The following is a 14,477-nucleotide window of genomic DNA, read 5'->3' as shown; positions in this document are numbered from 1 at the left end:
CTAACCTGCTCGGCAGAGAAATCAGAGCTGTTGCTGTACAGACCGACTCGCAGAAGTCGCAAACCAGGCAACTACATGGAAAATCTCATCCATAGAGAGGAGACACTGTTAAAGACGGCCAATGGGAAACCCATACCCAAGGTCGACAGGATCAGTGTATTGGGGTTCCTCATCAAAGCCAAGGGCAACAACGGAGAAACCCTCAGAAGACTGGAGGGAAATGCAGCGCAAATCATGAAGCTAATCAGAAGGATAGCAAACAAACGCAGCAGGATGAGAGAGGTAAACATGATCAGGTTAATAGAGGCCTTCGTAATAAGTAGAACAGTAATAACATAGTGCCGTATTTGAAATGGCAGGTCGCGGAAAAGATCAAACTAGAATGCCTCGTTCGGAAAATATGCAAACTAGCCATAAGGCTACCGATCGGCACCAGCACGGACAAGTTGCTACAATTAGGCCTACACAACACGATAGACGAGATCATCGAAGCGCAATGTACGGCACAATATGAACGCCTCTCTAAGACTAGAGCAGGCAGACACATCCTAGTGAGACTAGACATAGGTTACCACACACAGCAAGGTGTCAAGGTGGACATCCTGAGAGAGAGGAAGGAAACAATGGTAATAACCCCCATACCAAAGAACATGCACCCAGAACACAATAAGGACAGACGAGAGAACAGAGCGAAGCAGATACAGAAGAAATTCGGCAACGACCAGGACGCAGCCTTTATAGATGTGGCTCGATACAGTCGCAGGCGGGGGTTTACGGCAGTCGTAATCGATAGCGAGAAACAGTGCAAGACGTGCGTAACGATACGCACCACAAGTAACGAGACAGCGGAAGAAGTAGCCATAGCGCTCGCAGTAGCTCAAGACTAACGCAGCCATTATAGTGAGCAACTCTAAGAAATTTTGCCAATAAGAAATTTTGCCAACGCCCAAATCTCCCCGGAGGCACTACACATTCTTATTGCAGGAGGCCAAAATTGTAAAAGAAAGATATACATCACATAAACACCCGCCCACACACTCATGGAGGACGGCAACAACGAGGTGGGACATGATGTGGCTCGAGGCCTTACGGACCGAGCCGCAGTCACAAGTGACACCCCGGCACCTTCCGGACGTGACAGTGCGGTAAATGAGTGGGAGTGGGAGGACAGAATGACCATATATAATGGCATCACAAAACACCATAGGTTACAGAGGGGCATATTCCCGCGACCTCACGCAAAATTGACAAAAAAGCAGTCTGTTGCATGGCGGCAGTTATAAACTAGGACGTATCCAAATCCTGCGCTCTCACACATCATATATCCGGATATATATCAAATGAACAAATGCAACACATGTGAGTCCAGAGCCATTCTGGAGCATATATTGTGGGAATGCCGAGGGATATATAACAATAACGATAATGCGGCCTCTAGCAACAGCCTTCGCATGGGCTGGGAAGCCGCGCTGCTCAGCCCCACCCTCGAGGATCAACTATGGGCCGTCCAGCGGGCCGAGGATGCCGCCAGGACCCACGAACTCCTGGCCGTCACCTAGGCGGAGCCTCTGGCCCTCCCCACCAACTCGCAGGGAACGCAATAAAGTTATTTCCTCCTCCTCCTCCCTGGTCATGACACGCGACACTGACCTCTTTCGCCGCTGAAGGCGGCACAGAAATTGGCTAAAATTTGTTTCCAACACGAAATAATTCGTAAAGTGACCTCAAAAGTGCACATGTTATCAAAATGTCACAGTTTCGCCCAAAAGGCGAAGCACCGATTGCGATGGCAAATTAGTGGGTAGTAGCTGTACGAAGTAAAGAAAGTAGTTTTAGCGGCCGTATCAACTTGTGAAGATTCGCTGACTATCTAAATTAACAATGATAGAATCTGTAAGTGTGACTGAATGAGGATGTAGGAATAGAAACACAGAGAGACACACAGAGACAGCGCTGTCTTTGTGTGTCTGCTGCTTTCTATGTCCTTGTTCAGTCGCACTTACACATTCTATCATGGATTCATACCAATTTATTAAAACTCCTTGCCCACCAGCGTGTTTTAACTAGAACTTTTTGTTGGGCTAGTTGGTGCATGTTACTGAAGTACTAAAGCACCAAACAGACGACACAAGAAGAGACATGGACGAGCGCTTACTAACAAAGATCAGTTGTTAGTAAGCGCTCGTCCGTGTCTCTTCTTGTGTCGTCTGTTTGGCGCTTCAGTGTTTTAACTAAATTAACCAGCACGGTATCACACGCACACAGGTAAACATGAACACATCTCGTTCGATGAGTGCAGAAACTTGCTGTCAAAGTTCTGTAGTGAGAAATTGCAGGAGCAGAAAGTGAATTGACCTTCATGCATATCTCACTTCAGCGCGAACGAAACATCGAAAGCACAGCGCATACGAAGCTACCGGCACTACACGCACTCTGTAAACATCGCAGATTGCTTTGAAGATGAGGCCCGCGCGGATGCGCACTCAGATCGCAGATCGCTTTCAAGACACGCGAGCACCGCGGTTGTCTTCAGTAGGCACCGCGGTTGTCTTCACTCTGTACGGAGTGGCGGGCAAGGAGGACATCGAGGCACTCTAGCAGCCACTGGAGAAGAACATCCCTCCTCCCTCGCCTGACCCCCCGGCCTCGCGCGCGACAGGAGAGGGCACACATCCGGGCCATCATCATCATAAAAATGTTATTGTATGACTGATGAGTTTGGGGCATGCAGGATGCCGGGCCCCTGCACGACCCCACTGCACTCAAGCGTTTATGTTGCTTCGGTCCATAACGCTGGCAGCCCAGTCAGTAGCCATGGTCTGCACGACCAGGTCTCCAGAGCGCAGCAGGGTCTCCCAGTCCTTCAGGTGCTCGAGGCAATGCGGGGGATGATCCGCCGGGCCATGAGAAAGGAGGTGGAGCGCAGACGTGCGAGGTTCGGGACAGGAAGTACAGGCTGATGTGAGGAAAAGTGGGTGATAGTGAGAAAGAGTGAGAGATGGGAGAGTGTGTGTTTGTAATTGGCGCCAAAGGGTTGCTTGTCGATTGCTAAGGGATTTGTGTGGTGCGGGGTACAGCTGATGCACCGCCTTGAAGGCATTCGTGAGCTTGTTGAAAGTGTGCGCGCACTCCTTCGTGAATCCCGGATCGGAGGCCGCAAGAGCCCAGTTTAAAGAACCTCGGGCTAAGAGGTTGACGGCCTCGTTTCCAGGATTCCCGCAGTGCGCGGGCACCCAAATCAGCTCCACTGACGGGGCGGGGGTGCAACGGGCGAGTCCAGTATGCAAAAAGCAGGGACGTGGACTCGGCCTCGAGCGAAATTTAGAATTGCAGTTCTGGAGTCTGATAAAACATACCGTGCTTCTGTGTTGATAGCTAGGGCAACAGGTACGTTTGCGTTGCTGTTACACTCACGCGTTGCTGTTGCGCGTTGCTGTCGTACTCGTCGTCTTTTCCGAAGAGTAGCTAAGGCCATTGCTAAGGCAATGACGGCTTCTTCTGCAGCTTCGGGAGAGGCGTCTGGGGGGAGTGTGTGCGTTCCGATTGGAGAGAGAGTGTGATCCACTACGGCAGCAACCGCTTCATCACCCTTGCAGGCTGCGTCTAATGGCGTCTACCCATACGGTGTCAGGTTCCGAGCCGTAATAACGGTGGAGTGCTGTAGCTCGAGCTCTGCGGTGCTTATCGTAGTGGTCGGGGTGCATGTTATGGGGGAGTTGCTTAATGAGCAGTTCACGGTGTAAGGGTTTTGATATATGGGGCATAATGTTGGATCGTTGGCTGGTATCCGGATTCCAAGGGAGTGCAGTATGTGCCGGCCAGTGTTGGTTTGTTTGAGACGAAGGTATTGTGCTTGGCGGTGCGCGTCTACAAGTTCCCCCATTGTGTTGTGGAGGCCTAATTGTAAGAGTCGGTTGATAGGTGTACTTATGGGAAGGTGGGGGGCAACTTTGTATGCCCGGTGGATAAGAGCGTCCAGTTTCACGGCGAGAGAGCTTAAGATAGGGGGTGGAGTAGAGTACACGGCTGAGTTCCAAGGCGTGAACAAGACTGCACAGATCACGCTCCCTTGCCTCTGCGGTGGCCCGAGACCCGGCGGATGAGGTGCGAGATCACCCCTACTACCTGCTCTCACTCGACTACACACGACTACACTCCAACTCCGGAGTGTAGTCGTGTGCTTCCCATCACTCTGGATATGCATACCAAGTATCCTGAGGGTTTTGACCTCTGGTATTGGTCTACCGTCCAGCTCGATGACGATGGGGGAGCAGGGCGAGTTGCAGTTCTTGGGACGAATGCACAGCAGCTCGGACTTCTCTGGGGAACAAGAAAGTCCTAAGCTAACTGCATAGTTTTGGGTCAGATTGGTGGCTGCCATGGATGGTGTCCTGTATGGCGCCATCATTGCCATGGGTAGTCCATAGCGTAATGTCGTCAGCGTAGAGAATATCTTTCAGGTGAGGAACGGTTGCCAATTGTTGTGCTAGGGGGGATGAGAGCGATATTAAATAAGAAAGGTGAGAGGACGGAGCCTTGCGGGGTGCTTATGCTTTCTAGAGAGTATGTGGGGTAGGTGAGCGGGCCGAAGTGAAGCTCAGCCGTGCGTGCTGTGAGGAATGCCTGAATGTAGGTGTACGTATGTGCACCCACATTCAGCAGGGAAAGTGCAGTCATGATCGCATGATGTTTGACGCGATCAAAGGCTTTCGATAAATCCAAAGCCAGGACTGCCTTGGTGTGGCTTGGAATGAGCGGATCAAAGATGTCATGCGTGATTTGCAACATGGCGTTTTGTGTGGACAAATGGGGCCGGAATCCCACCATGCTGTGAGGGTACAAGTCATGGTCTGTCATGTGCTGTGCGAGCCTCGCTGATACTATATGCTCGAAAAGCTTTCCGAGACACGAGGTTAGCGAGATCGGGCGAAGGCTTTGGAGTGTAAGTGGTTTGTTGGGCTTCGAAATGAAGATTACCTTTGTGTGTCGCCAGAACTGGGGGAGGATGCCCTCTTTCTAGCACTGGTTGAAGTACTCCATGATGCGAGTAATTGATTGATTGTCCAAATTACGAAGCGTTGTGTTGGTGACCTGGTCAGGGCCGGGCGCGGAATTGGTGCGGAGAGTCATGAGGGCTGCTCTGACCTCCGCCTCTGTTATGTCGGTGTCTAGTTCGGGGTTCGGCTGTCCTGTGTATGAGGGGAGAGGAGATGGTATGCCAGGTGAGGTGTATGTGTTGCGGAGTGTACCCAAGAGAGCATCGGGGTTGTCCATGTGTGTGTGTATGAGCCGGGTGAGAGCCGCGTTCCTCGCTCGCGCACGCGAGATTGAACTGCGTTTGCCGGCTCACGTATAAACCGTCACACTGCTCACACGCTTTCACTTGCACATACAACATACGGCGTGCAGCGACGGTTTTATCGTCCTTGGACTTTATAGGAAACCTCATGTCAGCAGCGACAGCACAAATACACCTGGAGTGTCCATATAATTGCTGTTGCAATAAAATGTTGCGCGATATAGTAAATTGTTGGCGTGATTTTGACTCGCAAGTGGTCAGCGCAGCCGCCGCAGCAATTGTCTCTGTAAAGCGGCTCGCCTGGCTAATGTGTTATCTCGTCACTACCAACGGCGTCGGGCAAACTAATTGTATTGTCATTTATGAGCAACAATGTGCAGACGAATATAGGTGCTAATATAGAGTATATATATATTGTGTTGACAAATACAGGTGCTTTATTACGAGCTGCGCCAGATGGATCGCAAGGGCTGTCGGCCTCGGATCCGACGGCCATTTTCCAGCAATCGCCAGCTTGCCTGGCTTGCTCGTTCGCTATGGTCGGCACCGATAAGCAGCACAAGTGGTCCGAGTTTGTGTGCACCACTGGACGCTTAAATGGACACAGTTAAAGAGCAGCCAGATTTACTTGTTTCATTTCGAGCGTGCCTGGTATAAATAAACCCTGCCAAGCTTAGAGCAGTCCAATGATCTTCCACCAAGACTACATAACCCCAAGCCTGATGCTGTGCCAACTTTTACCCCATCTTGTGTCCTTCTCCGGAATATGCTTCATTCCCAAAGCGCCCTCGACGAAATTCGTCAAGGGCGCAGCTATCAATATGCATACGCATATACCGATAGTTGTCGCTAGCCATACTTTCAGATTCGCTGCTTTGTAGTGGATCCACACAAAAGCGGTTGGCCACGCCTAATACAGCGGCGACTTCCGCCTGCAGGAAACAGTCGCCACTGGTAAAGTAAACGACAAGTTAAAGAGTGCGAAAAAGACGAGGACACAAGGAAACAAATACCACAGACAAGCGCTGACTGCCAACAGAAAGTTCATTTGAAATGCACCGGACATTTATACCTCTTTCAGCATAGGCATGCGCACACCAGTCGCAAAAACATCTGTAAATCAGCAACATTATACTCTTTCTTCCAAAAATGTTATTCCTCTTCCCGACAAGGCAAGGAAGGGAGTGCAGTGCGTACACATATATCTCCTTCCTTTCTAATGCGAAAAGCCTCTACCATTTCCCTTTCCTTCTTACCTTCGCCTTTCCCTATGAATTTTGTCTTTTCAAATAAGGGGGTGCAGTGACACTTCTTACAGTGTCCGGCTAAACGACTTCCATAGCCATTCTTCAGGTTACTGGTGTGCTGACAAGCTCTTTCATTGAAGCACTGTCCTGTTTGACCTATACAAGATTTTCCACAGCTGATGAAAGCGAGGACAATGGCCAGGACATCGTAAAGCGCATGCAGGCGTAGCAGACAACTATCAACACGAAGCTCGCATGCTGGCGAGCACGCGTCACAATTTTGTGGGATCACGTGCCCAGCTGTGTTTACTTCATCAGTCGGCGTTGCATCAGTTTACCTTCCTTCATGGTTTACATTCCGTCTTTGGCCGATCTCATTTCTCTCTGAAACCGAAACATGGATTGGTCGCTACAAACAAGACTCCAATTACCTGTCACACTCTAAAGCCAATGATGTTTCGTGCAGTGATTATTGGGTTAATAGCTACTTATTGCAGCAGAAAAAATAAGATCGAAAATTTGTGTCAGTACTCTTTTAATCACGATCACAATTTGGCCGCTAAGGCTGACTAAATGTAAAACTTTATAACCTTGGCATACGTGCTGCGGTAGCAAGAACGATTTTGTGAGGTGTGGTCTGGCTGAAAATAGCGTAGCCTGCATGCACATTTGAGTGACGATTTCAGTTTATTTGTGACCGCAAAGTTTCATGGACGCAAGCATGTCGTTTGTCAGCGTGCTGCACTGTCATTCTGGTGAAGTGGTGCATGTGCGAAATAAGAACTTCACATGCACAGTGTTTGCCCATTAATCAATGCAGATGTACCAATAGGGGTGCAAAATGTATAATGAAACTGATGAGCCACACGCTGAGCAGACTGTATTACCTGAATCATTCAGTGCGGTTTTCCTTCCCGATAGCCCCATATCCAGTTCAAGGCGCCTTTAGGTGGCCCACATATAAGCAACCGCATAACACCTTAATAAAACATTCGTAATGCATTGTATAGCACAAAATGGTTTTCACTTTCTTGATGCCTCGATAGAATGCCACCAAGCCAAGCACATCCACACTCCAATTATGCCAATGCTGAAATGGATTGTAGGACTAAGTGCTAGCCAACGCAAGTCTGTGGCTATGTGGTTGCCACTGAACACACACATACTGCTAAATTTTGCAACTTCATTCGAAATTAGTGTTTTGGTGCAGCTCAATGGTTTCACGCAGCACTGCCACCCCTGCATAAATAATGACATTTCAGCCAAACAAATTTGTATGCTAAATTACGGAGCACATGCAATTTTTTATCACGGAAAGCAAGTAGTATAGAGCAATATTTTTATTTCTTGTGGCACATGTCCCTTATTTTTTCTCAATGCAGATGTGATACGGTTCAATGTGGTAGAGGTATCAAACGTGATACCTGCAGTCACATGAAATAGCCTACTGACAGATTCCAAGTGCAGTGCACAAGTTGGCATCAAATGAGCATGCATGAAGCAAGGAGGAGTCAAAATTACTGTACAGTCAGCATTTTATTGCATGCTAGCCTTCTTGGCAGCCAGTGCAGCCTCCTTCTGCAGGGCTTCATTGGCACGCATCTTTTTCAGGCCTTTCTTGTTGTGCCTCTTGGCAAACCGCATGTTCCGGACAAACTTGGCATCCACCTGCACATGAGTGAGGCCAGCTTAAATGGAGATGCAAACACATTTACCACCCTTTCACATACACCAACACACTAAATTCCTAAAGCAAGTGCACCATGCAACCCTCAAAATAGGAGGTTGGCACAGCATTCTTATAGCCTCATTAAATGGTGATTTCAATTATGTGGTAGAAGACCATATCGGGAACACCAAAAATTGATCTCCACATATGAGAAAACTATGAAGTCACCTGAGCAAATGCTGGGAGCACCTTCAGAGCATCCAGTTCCAGCATGGTACCTGAGCGATTAGCTCAGCGCTACAATTAACCCTTTGAGGGTCAATGACGTAAATATATATGGCGCCGCAAACAAGCCCAAAAGTGGTCGATGCCATATATTTACGGCGCCGTCTGTGCGTTTAAAAAGCGCGCAAATTCCCTAACTTTTTCTGAAAAGTGAAAATCCACAAGGGGGAGAAGGATTCAGCAAAAGGAAAGCTAGCCAAGTTTGCTCTCATGCCGCCACCAGCAAGCCTCCTGGTTAGGCTCAGTTGGTGGCTGAACTAAGACAACCAGCAGGGCCAGGGTTGATCCTTTGACAAGCACAAAATATCCCACTGTGAGGCTTTCTGACTGATAAACTCCTTTGTAGCTTTGATTATTGCACATTGATATTTGTGCACCTAGAACAAAATTTTGATCGCTGCGATCAAAACTGACTGCGCAAGGCCGAACACATCGAACACAAAAGAGCTGTGGTGATCAAGTGGTTTCCGGCCCACATGGGCAGTGACGTGTCGGAACGCGGGAACGTGACCCACAACGAGACGGCCAACTCAGCCACGCGAGGACTAACCAACCGCGCAGCTGCAAGCACGGCCGACTCGGAGTGTTGGTCGCGGTGCAGTGCCAAGGACAAGATGACCACCTTCAACGAAATAGTGAAGTGGTACAGACTTAACAGACAGACTATGCTGCCACCTCATCCGGGGCTTACCCGGAAGGAGGCAGTGCTATACAGGCAATTACAGACGGGGTCCCTGCTCACCCCGGTGCTAGCTACGCACGTGTGTCCGAGCGTGTACGCAAGTGACGTGTGTAGACTGTGCGCTAAGGAGAGAGCTACCGCGGCCCACATCCTTTGGGACTGTAGAATAAATCCGCGAGAAGCCAGCGAGAAGACAACGATCCCGCCGCAGCTAGAGGCTGCAACGAGGAGCTATGACCAAGAGACACAACTCAAGGCCGTCCAGCAGGTCTCGGCAGCTCTAGAGAGGCAGCGACCGCGCGAAACCGAGGAGAAGGGAGCAGCACCCCCAGGAAGGGGGCGGCGACCCTCTCGGATCCCCGGAAGTAGCGAGGCACGCAGACCTAGAGGAGCACAATGCACGAGACTGACGTAGTGGCCGCGTCGCGGTGAAAGCTTGTCCTCCCTGCGTGGAGGGAGCCTAACCGACTCTGCAGGAATTTTCACTAAAGTTGTTCTCTCTCTCTCTTAGATAAGGTACCTGCGTTACCCTGTGCCAACTGCTAGTTCTTGATATCCCTGCGACAGTTGAATGCACAAAGAAAAATGCCATAGGCAACCAGTCCCTTGTTGCTTAACCCGAGTGCCTAAATGTTCTTTGAGCTACCATAAGAGTAGCTTGTCATGTTCTGGCCCACATGGCATTGCGAAGTAGTTTGGCATGTCACTTAAAGCCATTTTAAAATTTTCATGTTCATTCTTAGTGTAGTAGCTTTCACCATGACTGATTTAACACACCCTAGTGAATGCTAAAACAAGTGCATTCAGAAATACAATTTTGCATTTTAAGAAAAGTTTACTGTTTCAGAACTCAAACTAGGGTCATTTACGGTTTTTATTACAGCCCAAAATAAATAAATTAAAAAGAAAACTATTTATTTATGTGGTTTTACATGCCAAAACCATGACCTGACTATGAGGCCCGCCATAGTGGGGGACTCCAGAAATTTTGACCACCTGGGGTTTTTTTAACGTGCACCTAAATCTAGGTACACGGGTGTTTTTGCATTTTGCCCCCATCTGAATGTGGTCGCCATCTCCAGGATTCGATTCCACAGCCTAGTGCTTAGCAGCCCATAAAAATTTACAATTTTTATCCACATACACAAGGGCAATTTTACATGCAACAATAGCTAGCTAGCTAGTATATTCGGAATAGCTTGTCCACACATAAATGTGTTAATCCTGTTGCCTGCACCCTTAGTTACCAATAGAAAATATGGAAACATCACCAGCACTATACTAAGGCGTGCGCAAATATATATAATTTCTTGCTCTAAGTGAATAATTAGTGCCTAATAATTTCGAAGCCCATAGTTTGAATAGTTGTGGCATTTGCATAAAACCTTTGCACAAGAGCAAAATGTTTACAAATTAAAGAAAGAAAAGTATTCAGTAGCCAAAAAGGAAACAGGTTCACATTCAGAGCCAGTTTCTTTTTCAACAGTGCCATTACTCAGACATAATCAAGCAAAAAAAGCAATTTCAACATTTGTTTACAGGCTCTTGTTCACTTTTGTGTTTCGGACTACCGAACATATTGTGGTCGAGACCGTGGGAGCATTTCGCGTTTGCCCGCCGTAATGCTTTGAAGTTGATTTTTGACTGTGACGCCAGCGGTTTATGCTATGTTGCACTAATTCAGTTATATGCTTTCTATCTACACACGAGCTTAACGCGTTCCGTTTTGCATGTGCACAGACGAAAGTTTTATTATTATTATTTATTTAACAGTTCAATCAGGGCGACGGTTTTCTGTGAATTTCAACTTCAGGTGCGACTTCACAGCAACGTGGCCCACGTCGGGACTTAACCACCTTTAGTGAAAAGTTAGCCATCATAATCGCTGAAGAGGTGCAGGGCAATTTGCCCAAAGAGAATGACGTGGCCGATCTGTGCAGTTATTTCTGCAAGTTATATGATATATACTTTTTTCTTTTCAGAGTAAGGCGCGGCGGCGACTTATATGTGGAAAAATAGCTATATTCATTCTTTTCAAATGCTAAAATTTGAGCTGAAGCGAATATCGATTAGTTTAATATCTGATCGAAAGTTTAAAAAACTGAGCATTCACACAAGCCTACAGGCAGTGTCTATTATCATGGCAGCCGAGAGTTTCTGTACCAAATTTCTCATGGCAGTTGCCTCCTATTGGCTGCCTAAAATGACACCGTTAACTGCTGGCAGAATACCCTTTTTCCGCTCTTGCAGGAGCCGTGGGAATTCTCACTCCTAACTTATCCACAGCAGTCAGCAATGTCCCGACTGCCATGTGCTTTCTACCACAGTTTATGCAAAGTGCCAATAGTGAGACAAATTCAATTCTGAGCCCGCGATCATACATTCCCCGTGTGACCCCAGTATTCTATTGAATTCATCACAACAGTTAATGTGGCTGGCTGCTGGTAGTCAGTTACGTATGTGCGTCTCAATCCGCCCAATTGCAGTGAAGATTCTGATGAATTTATCACTGCAGTCACTAACATGACTAACTGCAGTCACCAACTGCTGGTACAAACTACCGTTTTTGAGTGCATTTGGTATCTAATTTCTTAACCATGACATCACGCATTGCACAAAGAAGCGCTAATATTGATCGAGATATACAATGCCGACTCCGCAATAAAAAATGCCATGTGTGACACCATAAGCCAACAAACATTGAAACCAAGGATGACATAGGGGAAATTACTTGTACTTACTAAATGAATTAAAGAAACAATAAATTAATGGAAATGAAAGTGGATGAAAAAACAACTTCACCCAGGCGGGGGCCGAACCCACAACCTTCGCATTTCGCATGTGATGCTCTACCAATTGAGCTACCGCGGCGCCGTTTTCCCATCCACTTTCTTGGGTATTTATGTTTCCTACTAGAACCCTGGGAGCGTTATCCACCGCCACCACTCACAAACCTTCGCGGCAGATATGGAACATCCTTTCTGCCGCAGGCGTCACGATTAAGTGACCTTTTTGGGTGAAGGCAACAGGTCAATAAACCCACACGTGCTACCTGATGGCATCAATGTTGCCAGATTTGAGACCCTCATTATGCAATGAACAAGAAAGGCATTTAACTGAGGGGCCCGATTTTTATCAAGCGTATCACAAGTGAACAAACACTGACACCAAGGTCAACATAGGGGAAATTAATTGTACTTCCTAAATGAATTAAAGAAATGATAAATTAACGGAAATGAAAGTGGATGAAAAAACAACTTGCCGCAGGTGGAGAAAGATTCTTCGCACTGCGCTCATGTGCGACACCAGCATTATTCCACTGAAATTATCAGGACTGTGGCTAACTGCCGACGATAACTGCCATAGTCAGCTACGTGCCGATTCTCCTGGTTGCAGCGAGAATCATTGTTTCATGCGACCTGCTTTGTCTGACATAGCACAGTCAGTGAAGTTTGGCCCATCTGCATGGCATGCCATCGTTTCTTGTAACAGTGTAGTGACAAGCTTGGTCCGAAGTAGAGCGGTTGTCGCAGTTGTGTAAAGCAAATGCCTAGGTGTGTGAAATTGGTGAACTACGTAGCAAATTGAGCCTCTTGGCCAGAGAGAGGGTAGAAAAACTGTGCACCCCATGTCACCACAAAAGAGCACCTGTTAAAAAATTTTTCTCCACCTAGTCGACACAGCTCTCCGGTAATGTCATTTAGGGTAGCCAATGGGAGGCGACTTCTGTGAGAATACACACCAACTTACCCCTCGCATAGAAGGCTTGTTTCCCTTCTTGGGCCTCTTGATGCCGTTCCTGTGGTCCTTACGATCTGAAATGCAAGTTCCTTCATTCACAAACAGCACATCCCTTTTGTGTGCCACGAAGAGGAGTCACCGCTGTTAAATTTTCAACAGTGCAAGATGTCCAAAACTGCTTACATGGCAACTGCTGCCTCTATACCATCATTAGTTGAATTCTACACCGAGCCAGCATGCATGGGCGCTTTGGTACTTTAGTACGTTACGCTGCTCCGTCAATCAACAGCAAACCAGTTGTATGTGTGCTTCCAATCAACAGTGCAGGCTCCATAGGAAAAATGTACTTACTCTGATTGTGATTGGTGTGGTTCTTGGTCTTTGCCATGGCGGTGCTTCTTCAGTATGGCAACTGCAAAGGAGGCGGGTAAATTAGTCAATGATGCCGTGCTAACCTTCATTTCAATTCCTTCATTCCCATAAGAAGCGGCGACTGGAACTACCGTCTCGCTTTCATTGTTTCAATCGTCAATAGCCACAATTCACAAAAGCCCTTGCTAACTTGCATTCCTACAACGCTGTTAAAATGTGTATTGTTTTTTTATTTTGATACCACCCACTTCTTTCTCTAAATGCCTCAGCCATGAGAGAAAATATATAAATTGTAATGAATGAAACAGCTTGTGAGAGCCAAGACCAGAACCGCAAGTCGAGTAAACTGTAGTTGTTAAACTACTATTGGTATCGTTTTTGGCACTGCATGGGCCTCAGCTGTACGCCCACAAGTATGTCCTGTCACACGACTTATGCGTACACTCACTGTACTTAAAGGGTCAACCAAAAGCGCACAATACCGAGCAGCCACAAGGGCCACAAGGGAAAGTCGGCGATACCTCGATAGCAGTCGCCTGAGCTAAGTGCAGTATGCACGCATGTGGTTGCTAGTTTATGCTGCTATTTCACCGATTTAACGAGCACGCTGACATGTAGGCACGTCATGACCCCACAAGCACGTTCAATCAGTGCGCTTGGGGAACGCCGAGAAGTGCACATCACTTTAGCACCCGTACCGATTCGCACGCTTCCAGGAATTGGGAAAGCGACGAGGACACTTTTTAGGTGCACGAAATAGTGCCAGCAGCCTTCATCGCCAAGTATTTTGGCATCTACTAAATGTACCCGCATATTATCACGCACAGAATCGCGTATCGGCAACCGAGACCGCAATGAAAGCTGGCAGCGGATTTATTGTTAAAGTGACATTACGACAGAATGTAACATATGAAAGCCTGATAAATGCTGCAACCAGCGCTTTTTAGGTTACCGGCGGTAAACAAGGGAACAAGTGGATTAAACTTGATTTTGAAACAAGGTAACATACCTTCGAATGCCGCATGCAAAGCCCACAAACGAAAGGAAACGACAGTAGCCCGCCTCCTATAGCTTCGTCTAAACCGTACAGCATAGACCCTAGAGGGAAATGTGGCGCTAGTGTCTACGCGGGTTCTCATGAGCGTTGCAAGTACAGGCTTCGGATTGACTTCAATCTTTAAA

General features: G+C 47.5%; 1 protein-coding gene across 1 annotated transcript; it reads right to left on the bottom strand.

The window, feature by feature from the left end:
* Positions 1-8,063: 8,063 nt before the first annotated feature.
* Positions 8,064-14,402, bottom strand: RpL29 (ribosomal protein L29). The gene is made up of 4 exons (XM_065456122.1): positions 14,305-14,402; positions 13,275-13,335; positions 12,933-12,997; positions 8,064-8,214 (listed from the first exon to the last, which is right to left on the bottom strand). The coding sequence occupies exons 2-4, from the start codon at positions 13,309-13,311 to the stop codon at positions 8,083-8,085; spliced, it is 234 nt and encodes a 77-aa protein (XP_065312194.1). The 5' UTR covers positions 13,312-13,335; positions 14,305-14,402; the 3' UTR covers positions 8,064-8,082.
* Positions 14,403-14,477: the final 75 nt, after the last annotated feature.

This window comes from Dermacentor albipictus, chromosome 6, assembly GCF_038994185.2.
Source record: "Dermacentor albipictus isolate Rhodes 1998 colony chromosome 6, USDA_Dalb.pri_finalv2, whole genome shotgun sequence".
Classification (NCBI taxonomy): Eukaryota; Metazoa; Arthropoda; class Arachnida; order Ixodida; family Ixodidae; genus Dermacentor; species Dermacentor albipictus.
The sequence above is the reverse complement of the archived record's forward strand: the minus strand, read 5'-3'. Positions and strand labels throughout refer to the sequence as shown.

Coding starts and splice junctions, on each gene's coding strand:
- RpL29 (XM_065456122.1), bottom strand. CDS start 13,311: ATGGCAAAGACCAAGAACCACACCAATCACAATCAGA. Junction 12,998..13,274: donor CCACACCAATCACAATCAGA/GTAAGTACATTT, acceptor CTTGCATTTCAG/ATCGTAAGGACCACAGGAAC. Junction 8,215..12,932: donor ACAAGCCTTCTATGCGAGGG/GTAAGTTGGTGT, acceptor ACTCATGTGCAG/GTGGATGCCAAGTTTGTCCG.